This window comes from Nycticebus coucang, chromosome 19 (genome assembly GCF_027406575.1).
Source record: "Nycticebus coucang isolate mNycCou1 chromosome 19, mNycCou1.pri, whole genome shotgun sequence".
Taxonomy (NCBI): Eukaryota; Metazoa; Chordata; class Mammalia; order Primates; family Lorisidae; genus Nycticebus; species Nycticebus coucang.
This window is the reverse complement of record NC_069798.1, coordinates 28,212,073-28,231,473: the sequence shown is the minus strand read 5'-3', so window position 1 is coordinate 28,231,473 and position 19,401 is coordinate 28,212,073. Positions and strand designations below refer to the sequence as shown.

The 19,401-nt window shown below is 37.5% G+C and overlaps 1 protein-coding gene and 1 non-coding gene across 4 annotated transcripts in view; both read left to right on the top strand.

Annotated features, from left to right (window-relative positions):
• Positions 1–19,401, top strand: part of RPRD1A (regulation of nuclear pre-mRNA domain containing 1A) — an 86,894-nt gene that overhangs the window by 40,315 nt on the left and 27,178 nt on the right. For 2 of the 3 annotated variants that reach the window (XM_053571442.1, XM_053571441.1), the window contains exons 5-6: positions 147–273; positions 382–557. In XM_053571442.1, the coding sequence (XP_053427417.1) occupies positions 147–273; positions 382–557 (303 nt within the window). Of the gene's footprint in view, positions 1–146; positions 274–381; positions 558–1,700; positions 2,111–19,401 lie in introns of those variants that run through there. The other variant, XM_053571440.1, reaches the window with a different exon arrangement.
• Positions 2,412–2,516, top strand: LOC128572221 (small nucleolar RNA U13). The gene has a single exon (XR_008376125.1). It is a non-coding gene; the product is annotated as a small nucleolar RNA U13 (small nucleolar RNA).

Genomic DNA, 19,401 nt, shown 5'->3' with positions numbered 1-19,401 from the left:
TATATAAAAGAAAAGGACTATCCTTAAAAGCAGTTTATATTGGAAACTAGTAGATAGCCCAGAAGGGTTAAAGAGTATGAAATGAATTTCAAATCTTTTGTGTTTAAGTTTCATATATTTTGGTTCTGAAGTTGTATACTTTTTAGACTCTAGATCTCGTTAGAGCATTACAAGATTTAGAAAATGCAGCTTCAGGTGATGCAGCAGTTCATCAGAGGATAGCTTCTTTGCCTGTTGAAGTCCAAGAAGTATCCCTACTAGATAAAATAACAGGTAAGAAAAAAAAATCTGATGCAGAACTTTTTTGGGAACTGGGATGATGGAATAATATATGTCATTGTTTTTGTTGTGTGCTATTTTATTATCCTGTGCTTTTCTTAGATAAAGAATCTGGAGAAAGGCTTTCTAAAATGGTAGAAGATGCTTGTATGTTGCTGGCAGATTACAATGGCAGACTGGCGGCAGAAATAGATGATAGGAAGCAACTCACTCGAATGTTAGCAGATTTTCTTCGTTGTCAAAAGGAAGCCCTTGCAGAGAAAGAGCATAAATTGGAAGTGCGTAACTTTTTCCTTCTTTAGTATTTAATTTATTTAGCTTTCTTTTTGATAGTAATTTAAAAATAATGTACCTGTATGTTTGGCATTTTTTAACTACAGACCTTAGAACTTTTTAGGAAATAGCTCAAGTAAGCAGCTCCTTGAACCAAACTGACCTGTCTAAGCAAGCTTAGAAATGCGGGATTAGCAGAATTGATTGCATTTAAAAATTACGGGAAAGTCCATGAAATAGTAATTTACGAAATTAATAGGAAAATAGCAATTGGTATAAAGTCTGTTGTTAACTGCAGTAAATTGTGGTTGGATTTATTTAATTTTGTTTTGAGTATGTTCAGTGTTTTAGGTATACCATTAAGTTTTCAAATTACTACTTTATTCTATACCTGCTTCTGATGCTTAACATATTTCCACCCCGACTCCTGGCTCACACCCTTAGGTGCCAGTTCATTGCTCCTTTAAATTAAGTAACACTGTTGATGAGAAGTCTGGGGGTGTAGGAGTTAATAGAAAGAAACACTCATCTTTCCTTTGATTAGAGTAGCCTTTATAAGGAGTAGGTGAGCCAGATTTAGTTTTATTTAAAATAAACTTTTAGTGGAGTAGTTCTTATTTAAATTGTTTACTGCTGTCGCAGTTTCTTATTCTAATACTATATAGAATTTCTAATTTGTCTAATTTTCTTTATTTGCAGACAGTTCACTGTAAATTTGTAGATATGTCATGTACCCTATTAAGTTGCTTTTATTAGTCCTTAGTTCTTTGCTTAGCAGTAGTCAGTTCTGCCAAAAATGGTGCTTAGATTACTATTACCACCTGTGAGGTTAATCCTACCCCAAATTCCCAGCTCTCGGTTTAGCACTACCCCTTTTTAGTTGCTCCTCCTTTGCTCACACAAACACTTCAGATAATTTTTGGCACCATGTTTACCTTTGAAGAGGTTGCTCACTTCTATATGGAAAGGAAAAGTATTTTTTTAGAAGATGAATTTGGTAGTTAACTAGCCAGTATTTGATCTTGTGATGAAACTTCAGTCTTAAACGTACTGTTGTTTTATTGTCCACAGAGTTAAGGGTAAGTAATGTCATATAGTTTGTGTATTTCAGTATGGTTTCTTTAACTTCTGTCAAGCTTCTGTTGCAGGTATTGGACATGGGCGTATCTTCTCTTGATGTCATCACCATTAGCATATTCTTCCTGCTAAAAATAAATATCAATCTTCAAAGCTTGTATTGTCTCATGTTTTTGAAAATTGAAGAGAAGACTAAAACTTTATTGTCCTACTTTCTACTGCTGTCTCACTTATTTGTCACCATTTACAAAAATAGAGTTTATATTTGAAATAGAAGTTTAGAAAATCAGATGCCATCCCTTAAAACCCCTCTCGCCCCAGTGCCTTACAGCTAGATTTCATAGTTGATAGTCTCAGATGATGAGATTGATGATAATAATAATGTTAACAGTTAACCATGTGTCAGGTACTATTGTAGGCACTTTACATAATCAACTCATTTAATCTTATACAGCAAGGTGGATTATTATCCACACTTTACAGATACGGAACTGAGGTACAGGGAGATTAACTGAGATTGCCTAAGGTCACAGATTATTTAAAACCCAGGTGGTCTTTCTCTGGAGTCAGTGTACTTTATCAAAATTTGTATTTGCTTCCTATAAAAGAAGTGTTAAGATTATAGTATTTCTCCAGCTCTTTCTCCTCCCTCTCTTCTCATGAGGTAATCACCGTCTTGAAATACAGGATTGTAGTAACATGTTTGTTGTTGTTCTTTTACATAACTGGGAACCACCTCAATTAGGATCAGCATTTTTTTACAAGTAAAAGAAATGTTTAGGATTTTTTTGTAGTTCATAAGCATGATGGTTGGGTGTTCACTTGCATGCATTGAGATGTCCATCCCTCAAACCTTGTCACGACCTCTGCATATTACCCATCTGACATAGAAAAAAAATATTTAGATTTCTACATAAACTTGGTAATTATTGCGCAGAACTTTTTGTAGGTTGTCATTTAGAGCTAGGAGACTCCTTTGTCAGAAGATGTAACAGTACCTTGAGCTATTTGGACTTTTTTGTACTAAGTGGGTGACATCACTTTGAGAGTAGGAGGTGAAGATTTAGACTTTGTGCATCAGCTGTGATAATCATGTAATAGTTTGCAGTTACCAAGCATCTTTGAACATTAACTGTGGTTGACCGAGTATCAATGTGTTAGTTGCTGTTTTTTTTTTGAAAAGGGAACATAAATTTATCAGTTCAGAAATGGCTATTTCATATTTCTTAAGTTAGTCACTATTAAAACGTTTGTAATGAACGAAAACATAAAGTGTTTTAATATTTTGGAAATCACTTTTAAATTTCTGACTGGTTATTAAGCAGGTAAATGTTAAAATAGACTTAATAAATTCAGTTTGTATTTTATCAATTCTTGAAAGTATTGCATAAATGATTGTCACTTAGCTTATTATCTTTATTACTTTGGAGGGCATACATGACTAGGATAATTACAAAAAACACTTTTGGAGAGGGGTAATATAGAGGTCAGAAATTTGTCCATATTCAATAAGATAATGTCATGTCTCATCCAATTTTGAATACTTTTTCATGATACAGTTGATGTAAGGAAACATGGTTTTATAAATCTATTTATCCCATAGCATAATACATTGATTTATTTTAAATTCCTAGAATTTATAGAAAATGCATTTTCTAATCTAGGAGATAGATTTTCCATGGAAAATTGGAAATCATAATCGGGCAGCTCTTTATTTTTATTTAATTTTTTTTTTTTTTTGAGACAGAGTCTCATTTTGTCGCCCTCAATAGAGTGCTATGGCCTCACAGCTCACAGCAACCTCAAACTCTTAGGCTCAAGCAATTCTCTTGTGTTAGCCTCCCGAGTACCTGGGACTACCAGCACCCACCAAAACACCTGGCTTATTTTTTTTTTTTTAAGTGATGAGGTCTCGCTCTGGTTCAGGCTGGTCTCGAACCTGTGAGCTCAGGCAATCCACCCGCCTCAACCTCCCAGAGTACTAAGATTATAGGTGTGAGCCACCTTGCCCAGCCTGGACACCTCTTATTAAATCCAGAATGGGAAATCATGTCAAGAGAGGATGTATTTCTGTTTTGCAACCTTTTATCAGTATATTTAGATCTATTTTGTTTTTAAAATAAGAATATAGTGTTCATTATAGGAATATAGTCTTTACCTCTTTTAATGGTGTCAAATTGTCTTCGTTAAGTAAGTCTTGACTTCAACCACTGTTGGTTCTTGGAAACTGGTATTATAAGTGAAATGACAATACAGCACTTCCTCGAATGTTTTATTCAACATAGCTTTGTTGATGAGAAAAAATTGGTTTTGTTATGCATTGTTTCCTATTCACAATGTTAAGTGAGGACTTGTGTACTACAGAGAACATCTTGCTGATGCAGATTTGCAGTTATTTAAATATATCTGCAGGATTGATTCTCAATAGGATACACCTGGGTCAAAGGGAATTGATGTTTAAATGTTGATAATGTACTCAAGATCTCCGAAAGGTTTTGTCTTGTTAAACTTTTTGCAGTGTGAATCTTCTTTTCTTACCCAAACTAAATTTCAGTAATCTTTCTAATTTTTGCATATCTGATATGTTAAAAAATTTTCATTATATATCAGTTATCTTTTAGAAATAATAGCCATTTTATTTCTACTACAATATTAGCTGTTTTATTTCTACTACAGATTCCCCATGTGTATTGACCACTTTTCTGTTTGGTTCTATTTCATATCTTAACATTTATCTTTGCCTTTGTAGATTCTGGAGTTTCTAGTTATACTTAAGATGGCTTTCTCAGTTAATAACTGAAGAGGCTGTACGAATTTTTAGTGTTTTTTTTTTTCTGGTAATTTTATCCATTGGAATTTTTGTTCAGGGAATGATATGGGGTCTCTTTGAAAGTGATAGTAAAATGTGCTTTTACAATTTATTGATGAGTCAATTAGTGATTTAGTCTGTCTTTTACTACTATTGTGAAATATCATTTCTGTCATACTTAATTTCTACATGCATATGTTTAGATGGGAGTGTAGTTCGTCCCTTTCCTAGTGGCCCATTTGTCTTACCCACCTTTAATTACATAGTACATTTTGATTTTTATTACTTTGTAGTATTCTTGTTTTTATTTATTTATTTGAAGCAGATTCTCATTCGGTGTCTTGAGTAGAGTGCCTTGGGTTCCATAGATGGCAGCAACCTCAAACTCTTAGGCTCAGGCAGTCCTCTTGCCTCAGCCTTGTGAGCAGCTGGACTGCAGGTACCTGTCACAATGCTCGGCTGTTTTTTTCTGTTTTTTAGTAGGAAAAGGGTCTGGGTCTTGCCCTTGCTCTTGCTCAGGCTAGTCTTGAACTCTTAACCTCAACCAATTCACCTGCCTCAGCCTTCCATAGTGTTAGGATTTATAGGCATGGCCCATCTCGTCAGGCCTTCATAGTTATAATTTGAATTACAGTTACTGTGTAAACAAATGTTTGTGTTTTTCCCTCACTTATTTTCACGTATTTTGTCCTCTTGCTACATATGTTAAATGGCAACTTTTTTTTTTTTTTTTTTGAGATAGAGTCTCACTTAGTTGCCCTCAGTAGAGCTCGGTGGCATCACAGCTCCCAGCAACCTCAAACTCTTGGGCTCAAGCGATTCTCTTGCCTCGGCCTCCCAAGTAGCTGGGACTACAGGCGCCCATCGCAATGCCTGGCTATTTTTTTGTTGCAGTTGTCATTGTTGTTTAGCTGGCCCGGGCCGGGCTTGAACCCACCATCCTCGGTGTATGTGGCCGGCACTCTACCCATCGAGGTAAGGGCGCTGCCTACATGGCAACATTTTAAATAGACACTTATTTAACCTTTTCTCTATTATTTGGCATCTTACTTCTTGTTCTTGTCTGTCCATTTGGTAGACAACATTTTCCAAGTATTTCAACAGATTTTTTTTTTTTTTTTTGTAGAGAGAGAGTCTCACTGTACCGCCCTCGGTAGAGTGCTGCGGCATCACACGGCTCACAGCAACCTCTAACTCTTGGGCTTATGCGATTCTTCAGCCTCCTGAGCAGCTGGGACTACGGGCGCCCGCCACAACGCCCGAACCTGCCACCCTCAGCATATGGGGCCGGCGCCCTACTCACTGAGCCACAGGCGCCGCCCCTCAACAGTTTATATAAAACTTTCCGTTTTAGGAAATAAAGTTCAGTTTGTATTTTTTATTTTTATTTTATTTATTTATTTTTTAAAGCAGTTTGTATTTTTTAAATGCTTATATGAATTTTGTTTTACCGAAGACATTTAATGATTAGACATTCCTAATGCCATGCTCTCTTAACATAGGTAATAAGATTGTTTTAAATACACAGCACTGCAAACACAAATTTAAAAATCTTTTACAAAGGGCGGTGCCTATAGCTCAGTGAGTAGGGCCCCGACATCATATACTGAGGGAGGTGGGTTTAAACCTGGCTCCGGCAAAACTGCAACAACAACAACAAAATAGCTGGGCATTGTGCCAGGCGCCAGTGGTCCCAGCTTACTTGGGAGGCTGAGGCAAGAGAATCACCTAAGCCCAAGAGCTGAAGGTTGATGTGAGCTGTGACGCCACGGCACTCTACCAAGAGCAACAAAATGAGACTCTGTCTCTTAAAAAAAAAAAGAGAGAAAGGAATCTGTTGCCAAAAGTGTTACCTTAATTTATCATTTTACAAATGTTATTTAAGGACGTAGTAGTAAGAATGTGGAGAACTGATTATGGAGTCTTTCATCTGTGGTTCAGTTTTGTTTTTTTCCCCTTAGACAGCCTTACTATGTTGCCCTTGGTAGAGTGCTATGGTGTCACAGCTCACAGCAACCTCAAACTCTTGGGCTTAAGCGAGATTCTCTTGTCTCAGCCTCCTAAGTAGTTGGAATTACAGGTGCCTGCTACAACGCCAAACAGCTATTTTTCTGTTTCAGTTGTCTTTGTTGCTTAGCAGGCCTGGGCTGGGTTTGATCCCGCCAGCCTCCGTATATGTGGCTGGCGCCATAACCACTGTGCTACGGGCGCCAAGCCCAGTTTTTTTTAATAGTTATTTTGTTCTGTTTTTCCATTGAAATTGTATTTAGAGGCATACCCAGAAATTTGTGTTTAGTTCCAGAGTACTGCAATAAAGGGGATATCACAATACAACAAGCAACATAAATTCTTAGTTTCTCGTACACATGTTAGTGATCACCTGAGCCTTCAGCGAAGTCGTAATCTTTTTGCTGGTGATGAGTCTTATTTCAAACTTGATGACTGTTGATGAACCAGGGTGGTGGTGGTGGTTGAAGGTTGGGTTGGCTGTGGCAATTTCGTTTTTTTTCTATTTTATTTTCCTTTTTTTTTTCCTCCCCTCCCCTCCCCTCCCTTCCCTTTCTTTGAAGGTTGGGTTGGCTTTAGTAATTTCATTTTTCCCTTTCCTCCCTTCCTCTCCCCTTTTCTTTTCCCTCTTTTCCTCTCCTCTCTTCTTTCTCTCTCTTTTTCTTTTTTTTTTTTTTTTTGAGAACAGGTCTCTGTTGTCCTGGTTGAAGAGTGGTATTGTCCTAGCCCTCTTGGGTTGAAGTAATCCTCCTGCTTTAGCCTCTTGGCTAATTTTTCTGTTAGAGAAAAGACAGAGAAACAGGGTCTTACTATATTCTTCACACTGGTCTTGAACTCCTGGTCTCAAGCAGTTCTCCCACTTTGGCTTCCCAAAGGGCTGAGAATCAGGTGTGAACCAACTATTCTGTTGCTTTGTTTTTTTCTTTTTGAGACAGCATTTTGCTCTGTCACCCAGGCTGGAGTGTAGCGGCACAATCCTAACTCACTCTGGCCTTGGCCTCCGAAGTACTCAGACTACAGGTTTGTGCCATCATACTTGGCTAATTTTTTTTTCATTATTTTAGAGGTTGGGTCTTATTATGTTGCCCAGGCTGGTCTCAAACTCCTGGCTTCAAGTGATTCTCTCACCTCAGCCTCCCAAGTAGCTGGGATTACAGTCATGACCACTGAGCCAAATCAATTTGCTAAAATAAGACTATAAAGTTTGCTGCATTTATTGACTCTTTCATAATAAATTTCTCTGTCATACAAGGTTCTGTTTAATAGCATTTTATACACAGTAGAACTTTCACAATTAGAGTCAATCCTCTCAAGCCCTTTTGTTGCTTTATCACCTGACTTTTTTTGTCATTTGCAACAACGTTCACAGGATCTTCACCTGGAATAGATTCCATCTCAAAAAACCACTCATCCATAAGAAGCAACACTTTATCTGTTCAGGTATTGCCATGAGATTGCTGCAGTTCAGGCAAGTCTTCAGGTTCCTCTGTTGAAATCTTGAATCCATCTAAGTCACCCATGAGGGTTGGAGTAAACTTCTTGCAAGTTACTATTAATGTTGCTATTTTGATCTTCCATGAATCTGGTATGTTCTTAATGGCATTTAGAGTGGTGAATCCTCTTTGGAAGGTTTTCAATTTACTTTGTCTAGATCTGTTAGAGGAATCAACTATCTTTGGCAGCCATTGCCTTAACAAAATGTATTTTTTAAAGAAGAGTAAGACTTGGAATTTGAAATTACTCCTTCATCTGTGGGCTGCAGAATGTTGTGTTAGCAGGCATGAAAACAATATTAGTGCCTTTGTACATCTTCATCAGAGCTTTTGGTGACCAGGTGCATTCCTTTTGAAAGGAATTTTTTTTTTTTTCCTGAGCAGCCGGTCTCAACAGTGGGCTTAAAATATTTAATAAACTGTGCTATCAACAGATGTTTTGTTATCCAAGCTTTGTTCCATTTAGAAGAGCACAAGCATAGTGGGTTTAGCATAATTCTCTAATGGCTCTAGAACTTTCAGAATGGTAAATGAGCATTGGCTTCGACTTAAAGTCACCAGATGAATTGAGCTTCTAACAAGAGATTCACCCTGCCCTTACAAGCTTTGGAGCCAGGCATTGATTTCTCTCTAACTATGTAAGTTCTAGATGGCATCTTCTTCCATGTGAGACATTGAAAATCTGTTGCGTATTGCTAGCATCAGTGATCAGCTTCCACGTTAGCACTTGTTGCTTTGCTTTGCACTTTAATGTTGTGAAAAGGACTTCTTTCCTTAAACCTCACCAACTAACTGCTCTAGCTCCCAAATTCTTGTACAGCTTGCTCATCTCTCTCAGCCTTCATAGAATTGAAAATTATTTTATTTTATTTATTTATTTATTTAGACAGAGCCTCAAGCTGTTGTTCTGGGTAGAGTGCCATGGCATCACAGCTTCACAGCAACTTCCAACTCCTGGGCTCAAGCGATTATCCGGTCTCTGCCTCCCAAGTAGCTGGGACTACAGGCGCCCGCCCCAACGCCCGGCTATTTTTTGGTTGCAGTTTGGCAGGCACAGACTGGATTCGAACCTGCCAGCTTAGATGTATCTGGCTGGCGCTTTAGCTGCTTGAGCCATAGGCGCTGAGCCGAAAATAATTTTAAAAATAGTAATTATTAGGGCCTTGCTCTGGATGAGGCTTTGGCTTAAGGGAATGTTGTGGCTAGTTTGATCTTCTGTTCAGATCTCTATAGTATAGACTGTCCGTATCAGCAATAAGGGTATTTCAGTTTCTTACTATTTGTGTGTTTTTAATTTCCTTCAAAAACTTTTCCCTTTGCATTCACAACTTGATTATTTGGTGCCTGTGGCCTGACTTTTGGCCTATCCTGGCTTTTCCTTTCTTTTTTTTTTTTTTGTAGAGACAGAGTCTCACTTTATGGCCCTCTGTAGAGTGCTGTGGCCTCACACAGCTCACAGCAACCTCCAACTCCTGGGCTTAAGCGATTCTCTTGCCTCAGCCTCCCGAGCAGCTGGGACTACAGGCGCCCGCCACAATGCCCGGCTATTTTTTGGTTGCAGTTTGGCCGGGGCTGGGTTTGAACCCACCACCCTCGGTATATGGGGCCGGCGCCCTACCAATTGAGCCACAGGCGCCGCCCAGGCTTTTCCTTTCTTAATAAGCTTAATCATTTCTAGCTTTTGATTTAAAGTGTAAGACCTGCAACTCTCTTTTTACTTGAACATTTAGGGGCAATTGTTGGTTTATTAATTTGTGTCACTTCAGTATTGTGCCTCAGGGAAAGGAAGAGGAAAGCCCAAAGAGGGGAAGAGACAGAGAAATGGCTAGTTGGTGGAGGAGTCATAATACCTCTTCTTATTAAGTTCATCATTTCATGTAAATGTGGTTCCAGGTGCCCCACAACATTTACAGTAGTAACATTGAAATTCACTGATCACAAATCATCATAACGTGATAATATAAAAATGTTTGAAATATTGCAAAAAATACCAAAATTTGACACAGACATGAGGTGAATACTTGCTGTTGGGAAAGTGATGCCTTAAAGACTTTTGATGCTAAGTTGGGACAGACCTTCAATTTGTGTAACACAATATCTGTGAAGCTCAGTGAAGGGAAGCACAATAAAATGAGGGATCAAATTTGATTTAAATTTAGAAGTAATTTGATAAGGTGGAGCTATGTGGATTTTTTCAGAGGAATGTATTCTTTCTTTTTTATTTTTCTAAATAATCATTGTTGAGGTTTGGTGCCTGTAGCTCAGTGGTTACGGTGCTGGCCACATACACTGGGGCTCGTGGGTTCAAACCTGGCCTGGGCTTGTTAAACAACAATGACAACTGCAACAAAAAAATAGCCAGGCATTGTGGTAGGTACCTGTAGTCCCAGCTGCTTGGGAGGCTGAGGCAAGAGGATATCTTTAAAAAACCCAAGAATTTGAGGTTGCTGTGAGCTGTGGTGGCACGGCACTCTACCGAGGGAGAGAAAGTGAGACTATCTCAAAAAAAAAAATTGCATGTATCATTGTTGAAACATTTTTTATGGTTAATCAGTTTTTCCAAGAATCATGTAACTTTTTAATCATTGTTACTGCCAATACAAGTAATCCTTTATTTTTTTATTTTTTTATTTTTTTGGCCGGGGATGGGTTTGAACCCACCACCTCCGGCATATGGGACCGGCGCCCTACTCCTTGAGCCACAGGCGCCACCCCACAAGTAATCCTTTTTTATCATAGGAAAGATTTAGCCCAGTTTGCTCTATTTTATATCCTTTTATTTTCATCTAATACATCCTGTGCATCTTATGCCATTTTCCTTTTTAATGTATAGATGTATTATAATTTAGCTGCTCTGTTCTTTATGAATTTTAAATGCTTTGATGTAAGTGGTATTATATTTCAGTGACCATGTCTTCAGTTAACTCTACACTCACATATGTCATCTATTCTTAGAATAGATTTCTAAAAGGTGAAATTGCTGTTTCGTATTAAAGACTTGATACTTAACTACCAGTCTGACTTTCAGTAAGATTCTACCAGGTCATTGTCTTCTTTGATGGTTCAAAAATGTTAACTATAGATCTTCTATTCTAGGCCATTCATTTTCCCCAGAGAAAACTACCTCAGGATTGCTGGGTAGACTTTCAGAATGGCTGCCTTCTAATTGGGATCTTTAAATGCAGATTTTTTCCCCTCAGTTTCTTATGTCTCATCTTTCAGCTCTGTAGGATAAGATTCAAGTAAAGATTTTTTAGTTGACCCTCATTGTCAACCTTAAGACTCACTGTTAAATTTTAAGAAGCCTGGTACCTAGAAGTCCTGAGCCTTCTTGATGAATTGCATTACTTTTGGTCATTATCCTCTGTTACAGGTTTTTCCCTCTTCCGAAAGGTTTGTCACATCTGTGGTCCTGTTTCCTCTGTCCTTGGGAGATTTTGCCTTTATGAATTGCTTTATTGTTTTAGTGTCTGTTTGGCAGGGGACAGATAAACATGACTTTTATCTATCCTGTAAATGGAAGATTATGTTTTATTAAATAGAACTACAATACATACCTTACAACTGCTGTCAAACCACCCCTGTCTAAATTGTTGTTGAGTATTACCTGGGTTGTTGACAACTGAGCTTTCTGTTCCCTGCAGCTAGCATTGTGTTTTGTTTTATTTTTTTTAATGAGACATAGGCGTATTCTGTCGCCTGGGCTAGAATGCCATGACCTCTGCCTAGCTTGCAGCAACCTCAAACTCCTAGGCTCCAGCAGTTCTCTTGCTTCAGCCTCTCTAGTAGCTGGGACAATAGTCATGTGCCAGCCACACTGGGCTCATTTTTCTGTTCGTAGAGACAGGGTTTTTCTCTTGCTCAGGCTGGTCTCTTAACTCCTGAGCTCAAGGGCTCCTCCTACCTTGGCCTCCCAAAAGTGCTAGATTACAGGCATGAGCTACTGTGCCTGACCTTCTATATATGTATTTTTGCAGAAATAGGGTTGCTGTATTGCCCAAGCTGGTTTCAAACTCCTGGCATGACGTGATCCTAATGCCTTGGCCTCGCAGAGTACATGACAGGCATGAGCTGAGGCTCTCTTCCCCCTTTAAATCTCATCAGTGCTTCCTACTACACTTAATTGGATTTTATTTTAATCTCATGATTTACTGGATCACTAACCATGATACTCCATCTTACCTAATCTTATACATCTTAAATCATGTATTTTGGCATACATTTTGTTTTTCAAGCAGCTGAAGCATGTTCTCATATCAGAGGCTTCGTTGATTGCTAATAGTGATGGGAATGCCCCAGCCCCTGATGTTGCTTAGGTCGTTCTTTTCCCAGTTGAATATCCTGTGTCACATCTTCAGAGTCCTCTGTTTCTTTGGTTCCGCTTACCCATTCACCACCTCTGCCTTCCCAATTGACATCACATTGTCAGTTTTTTTTGTTTCTCTAGCATGTTGCTTATCACTTTCTGAAAATTTAAAACTTCGTATAGTTATCTTATGTGCCAGCCACCAGAATGGGAGCCCCATGAGACAACCTTGTTCTGTTTCTCTGTTTATTGCCATATCCTCAGTGCTTAGTGCGGTACTGTCGCTTGGTAGGATCTCAGCTGTTTGCGTTTAATAAATAGATTAGGTCTTCAGGTGATAGATGAATGAATGCCACTACAAATGTAAGCTGCAGTAGGTATACACCTTAAATTGGTAATTTATTTGTAATTACTCTGGAAAAGAATGATACTTTAATAAATAAAAATGATTGAAAGATACTTGAGGTTTTTGAAGAAAATTATATCCAATATAATTTGTTAACTTCATCACCTAAAAAGACTTAAATGACTGTGCGTTGAAGACATACAACTTGCAGAACTACAGCACAGCATTTAAAACAAAGGACTAAATGACTATTTTGAAGTTGTAAAATTACTTTACCAGCTTTATTTCCTTCAGAATAATAACACATTAACGGTAGTAAGAAAAGTATAACAAATGAACAGTAGTAGTATGCAGTGCTCAAGTACAGAATTTGTAAAGAGTAACATTGCCATCTAATGGAAGGACTGGAACTACAAATGAAATCAGAATACTTAACGCCAGCGTTCTTTATGTAATAGTATAGAAAGGAGAGGAACTTAACACTGTAATTGGCCTCTGTGCTGTTCACTCATTCATGAAATGGAAATGGTAATATTAATAGCTGTCAAGAGAGGCATTGTCATGGGTAAAGAAATTATACATATAAGCAGTTACACTATGCTTGAGGCAAAGGAAGTCTTTAAGTGATAAGACTACTACTAAAAGTTGTTATTGCTGTTGCAGATAAGAGTTCTTAGAGAGAGAAGATTGAAAAATAGATTGGGGTGTTGTTGAGGCACTTGAATGTTCTTAGGTTTACCTGATGTTGACAACAGGCCAAAGGCTTAAGAGGATTTGTGACATAAGCAGTGGCGGGCAACCTAGTTATAGTTGCTGAGTGGATTAGAGAGGGGAGAGGCAAATGTCCCACGTTGCCCCCAACCAGCTTGTCGGACACTGGGAGAGCAGATACGACATAACTAGAAAAATTTATTATGTGTCGGGTAATAAAGGTCCTAATTATAGTGGGTGGTAGCAGTGTCATTTGTTGTTTTAATTACAGAATTAGTTTAGAAATGTCAATGGAAAAGCAACCAAACTTTGTAAAATAATTTAAAGAGGTTTATTGTGAGCCAGAATTGAAGACCATGACCCAGAGCCATGCCCAAGAAGGCTTGAGCAAGTGGACTTGGTGCAGTCAGGTTACTGTTTGGTTTTCTACATTTCAGGGAGACGGGAATTACCTATAAAGTCATAAATCACCAGATAGAAGATGTACATTGGTTTAGACTAAAAAGGTAGGACTTCTCAAAGGAAGGTTACAGATTTCAAGTGGGTTTAAAGACTCTGATTTGTAATTTAAGGTATGAAGCTGTCTCCAGGCTTGGAATGCCTGGAAATTAAGATAAGGAAGTCTGTTAGAGACAAGCCAGGGGACACATCCCCAGACTCAAGTGATTTGTTACACATATGGAGGATCTGCAGGTTTGTCTTGCATAGCCTTAGGCCTGTGAATGAATTACAAGGACATCTTCAAGGAGACACCACCTAAAATTTCATTGTTCATTAAATGACATTTGGCAAGATTTAGAGTAGAATCTTCTATACATGCTGTTTTATATACAGGGTGTCCCAAATGTCATCATACATAGGAAAATTAACTCATTACATGTTATGTTATTAACATTTTTCATGTTTACATAGCAACATGTAGAGAAATAGTTTGTGAAATTTTGTAATAATTTTCTTACCAAAGGTACATTTAGCTATAATTTCGCATTTTCATTATGTATGTATGGTGACCTTTGGGAGGATACCTTTGGTGTCTTTTTTTAGAGACAGAGTCTCACTTCCTCGCCCTCGGTAGAGTGCTATGTAGTGTCTCAGCTCACAGCAACCTCCAGCTCTTGGGTCTAGGTGATTCTCTTGCCTCAGCCTCCCCAGTAGCTGGGACTACAGGTGCCCACCACAACGTCCGGCTATTTTTTTGTTGCAGTTTGGCCGGGGCTGGGTTTGAACCCGCCACTCTTGGTATATGGGGCCGGCGCCCTACTCACTGAGCCATAGGCGCCGCCCACCTTTAGTGTCCTTTTACACATTTGCTGTAAGCATTTTCATGTGATTATAAATCTCATTTTAATACCGAAGTCAAATTTCATCATATAGTAGTATTTCTGTAACCAGCACCTAGTTGTTCAGAATATGTGTTTTTTCCAGTTTCATGCTATTGAAAACACATTGGTCAGGATCACCTGTCACCTAACTCTTTTCCTACCTGTGCTAGTTTTCTCATAATTTTCTAGAAATAGAAGGTAAAGACAGAAACTAAAGCAATAACCAGATACGATTTTCATGCTTAAGCTGATTGTAATTTAGGAAAACAAGTCATATTATGATCACAGGGGCATGTGGAAATGGGAACTCTTACATATTAATGTAAATTCACATGGTCCAATCTGTGGAGAACATTTTGGCAGTAAGTATCGGAAGCCTTTATTTTATATATTTTTCTGCTCTGCTTTTTACCAGATCATTTGAATTGTATAATGATCTAAATGTAACCAGTTGGTAGAACAAATTCTGGGTGCAAAGAATATAGGTTCTTTCTCTTTTACTTTTAAAAACTTGTTAAAAAAAAACAAAATTTACCATCATAAGTATTTATGTTGATTTTTATTTATTTATTTATTTATTTTTTATTGTTGGGGATTCATTGAGGGTACAATAAGCCAATTTATGTTGATTTTTAAAAAGTAAAAATAAGAATGTACTTAATGTGCTTAGAACTTATTTCAAAACTAATTTAATTAAAAAATTTTTTTAAAAATGTTCACAGCACAGCAGACTGCCATAGCACGCTGGTTGAAAATCACTGGTCTGGCTAAACAGAGATGATTCTGGCACCATCTACCAATCATGTTTTGAAAGACAATATGTAAGAGAACAAGCCCAGAGGGAAAACTTTTCTTTTAGGAAGTAGTTAATCGAAAAGATTAAGGTAATGAAAAGTAACTATTGAAAATGCCTGAACACCTGGAGATTCTTCTTTCTCCTCTTATCCTCGGTATCCATCAGAAAACAGGGTGTTCTTACAGCTGGGTACTGAGGAGACCTCCACTTTTTCTGGTCAGCAAAGGAGTGTTTGGGAATTACAGGCAAATAAGCAAGGCAACAATATAAGCAACAGCATCAATGCCATAATGGCTGTTAAGTGAGAGTAGAGGCGAGTAGAACAGTGCAGCAAGTGAGAGATGTGAGATTTTGGAAAATTGGAATCATGCTGATAGAGTTTAAAATTAATGTAGTAAGATGGTACTTTACTGTTGAACATAATGCATTAATTACTAAAATATATGAAAAAACATACAAAATTTCAGCATCAAATGGGTATAAGGCTAAAATATACATAATTTCTGCATATCAAAATTGGTATACTATGAGGGAAATTATTTTTTCCCCACAGATTTTTCAATTGCAGTTTTTTTTTACGGTGGTTATTGATGCTTTCTAAGCCCATGAGTAGTATTCAAGATAAAAATTAGTAAAATCATAGGTAAATCATCAAATATAGTGCAATTAAAAATAATGGATCTTCTCATTGCTAAATAGGTATGACATTTAGTAGCCAGGAGGAACTGATCATTGTGAAGGATTTAGTTTTTAGTGTATTGACCTGGGGATTATGATAGTCACATGAATGGCAGTCTCTATTTCATCACCTTTCCTTCAGTCTGTCAAGCAAAAGATGTGTAAAATTGTCATCTTTTGCTTTTTTGTGAACTATGAAGATAGAGCATCCTTTCAGAATTCTTGAAATCCCTTTTGCATTTGAATCACAAAACATCAGTGTTTTGGTTCTGAGTCTCAATTCAGAAGTAAAAATTCTTATTTTCCTTTAGTATGGAACATACAGTCAGGCATCTATATATTTGCCGCTCAGTGTGCCTGATATCTATTCTTGTTTCTTGTCACAAGCATCGTCACCCACGTAACTCCATAAACCCTTCTGTAAAAAATGGAAATACTAACTGTAGCATCATCATGGGATGGTTGTTATCTGTGTGCTAGCTACTATGTGAAAGGCTGAATGTGACTTCAAAAAAGCTGTTTAGAATTATTGGTGTAGAGTTTATTAAAGTGAACATTTTGTGAAAGTTGGAGATGCTCTGTAGATAATTCAGAACTGCTGAAAATTTCACAATGTGGTTGTAAATGAAGAAAGAGTTAAAGAATTTTCCTTTGACAGAACGAAGGATGAGTCAAGGGAACAAAAACTGAAAGGAAAGAAGAAAAAAAAAAAGATGAAGAAAGGACAGAAGAAAAATTGGGAAGAGGAAAGAAGGTAGAAAGTAACAAACAGTACAGGTTTATTCATGCCTGGCAGAATTTCATGTTGTGTCCCCATCCAGCAGGTGGTATGCCAGATGGAGAGAAGCAACTAGGTGTCCAGTGCAAGTGAGCTGGGCACAGTTCTAGGATGTCAGCTGGGGCGCAGCCTCTTAGATTTTATTCTGCTATTCCACTCTGACATTGCTACCTCTTTCTGACTAAGGCTAATCATTGAACACAACTAGCACCATCTGTACTCATAATCAGGGGGAAAACATTTTAATTAGGAGATGCTACTCTTGAAGCTTCTGTTAACTTACTAGTTTTGTGATTCTCAGAATTCTTAGGCTTCTTAAACGAAACTTCCCACTATTTCTATAAACTATATGCCTGAAAAATTACCACTACCTTTATACATAACCTGAAACCCTACTATTGCACTTAAACTTCATTGTTCATGAGAAGATACTATAAAATTTAATCATAAAATAATAATGGTTACTCAGCATTAACTCTGTGCCACCAAGGTATTGTTCTAAGTACTCTTCCTGTTTTTGTTGATAACTATGAGATAGATACTGTTGTGAATTATTATGAATGAGAACACTGAGGCACAGGGTTATTAACATGATTTTCATGGAAAATTTGAGGAATACATTTTATTTTTTTAAAATTTATTTATTATTAACTCATAGCTGTGTACATTAATGCAATCATGGGACACCATACACTAGTTTTATAGACCATTTGACATATTTTCATCACACTGGTTAACATAGCCTTCCTGGCATTTTCTTAGTTATTGTGTTAAGACATTTATATTCTACATTTAGTAAGTTTTACAAGTATCATTGTAAGATGCACCGTAAGTGTGGTCCCACCAATCACCCTCCCTCCGCCCATCCTCCTCCTTGCCTCCCCTGAGGAATACATTTAAATTTAAAAAGCTCCTGGTAACATTTTGATGTATTTCCTTTAGTCTTAAAAAAAAATCATAGATTGGGCGGCGCCTGTGGCTCAAAGGAGTAGGGCACCAGCCCCATATGCCAGAGGTGGTGAGTTCAAACCCAGCTCCGGCCAAAAACTGCAAAAAAAAAAATAAAAATTCATAGATTGAAAATGTCATTGTAGGGTAGACCCTGTAGCTCAGTGAGTAGGGTGCCAGCCCCATGTATCGAGGGTGGTGGGTTTGAACCCAGCTCCGGCCAAACTGCAACAAAGAAATAGTGGGGCGTTGCGGCAGGTGCCTGTAGTCACAGCTACTTGGGAGGCTGAGGCAAGAGAATCGCATAGTCCCAAGAGACAGAGGTTGCTGTGAGCTGTGACGTCACAGCACTCTACCAGGGGTGATAAAGTGAGACTGTCTCTAAGAAAAAAAAAAAAATGTCATTGTAAACATAGTTGTAAAAAATCAATTGTAGCCATTCTGTATGTACAAATTTTCATCTTGAATGTATGTCTTGGTTAGTCTTCGGTGAATATAGAACATGGAGTAATGAACCAGGAATTGGGAGATGGATTCTAGAACTTACTGTGTGTAGTGGAACAAATCATGTACTGCCAAGGCCATTCTTTCCTCATCTTCAAACCGTATTTCAAATCTAATGAATTATAAATCTATTCTAGCTTTAAAATTCAGTGCCTTTGACTTTTTCTTTATTCCTTCCTTATCTAATAGTTGGGTATTTCTGAGTACTTTAGGAGTTTTTCCCTCCTTTTAAAAAACTTTTAACAGATTTAGGGAGTACAAGTTGAATTCTGTTACGTTTATTGTGTAATGGTGAAGTCTGGGTTTTTAGTGTACCCATCACCTGAAGAGTGCACATTGTACTTTTATAAGCAATTTTTTATCCCTCACCCAATCCTACTTTTCCCCATTTTGGGTCTCCAGTATCCATTTTAGCAGTGTGTGTATCATTGCATAGCCGTGGATTAGCTCATTCTTCTAAGTGAGAACATGCAACATTTTTCTTTTCCTGAGTTAGTTCACTTAGGATAATGGCCTCTAGTTCCATCCAAGTTCTTGTAAAAGACAGTATTTCATTCCTTATGCTTGTGGAGTACTCCATTGGAGGGGGGTGTGTGTGTGTACATGTATTTTAGTTTAATTCATCTTATAAGAGCAATATATGTAGTTTAAATTTTCTTTTTTATTTATTTATTTATTATTATTTTTTTTTAGTTTAAATTTTCTTTCTTTGTGTCTATTTTGTAAGCATTTTCCCATCATAAAAACGACACATGCTTATTATAGTTTGGAGAATACTGAAAAATCTAGAAAAGAAAAGCTATTTGAAAGTTTACACCAACCACTGAAAACAGCCATTATTAGTATTTTGATGTACACGTGCTTATTATATTTTGGAGAATACTGAAAAATCTAGAAAAGAAAAGCTATTTGAAAGTTTACACCAACCACTGAAAACAGCCATTATTAGTATTTTGATGTATTTTCTTTCACTGTGCTTTGTTATTTGCTTTAGATAGTTGCATCTGTGCATTTTATCTTTTGAAAAATGCTTATGAAAGGTTTTTCTTAAAATTGTAGGGAGCCAGCATTTTT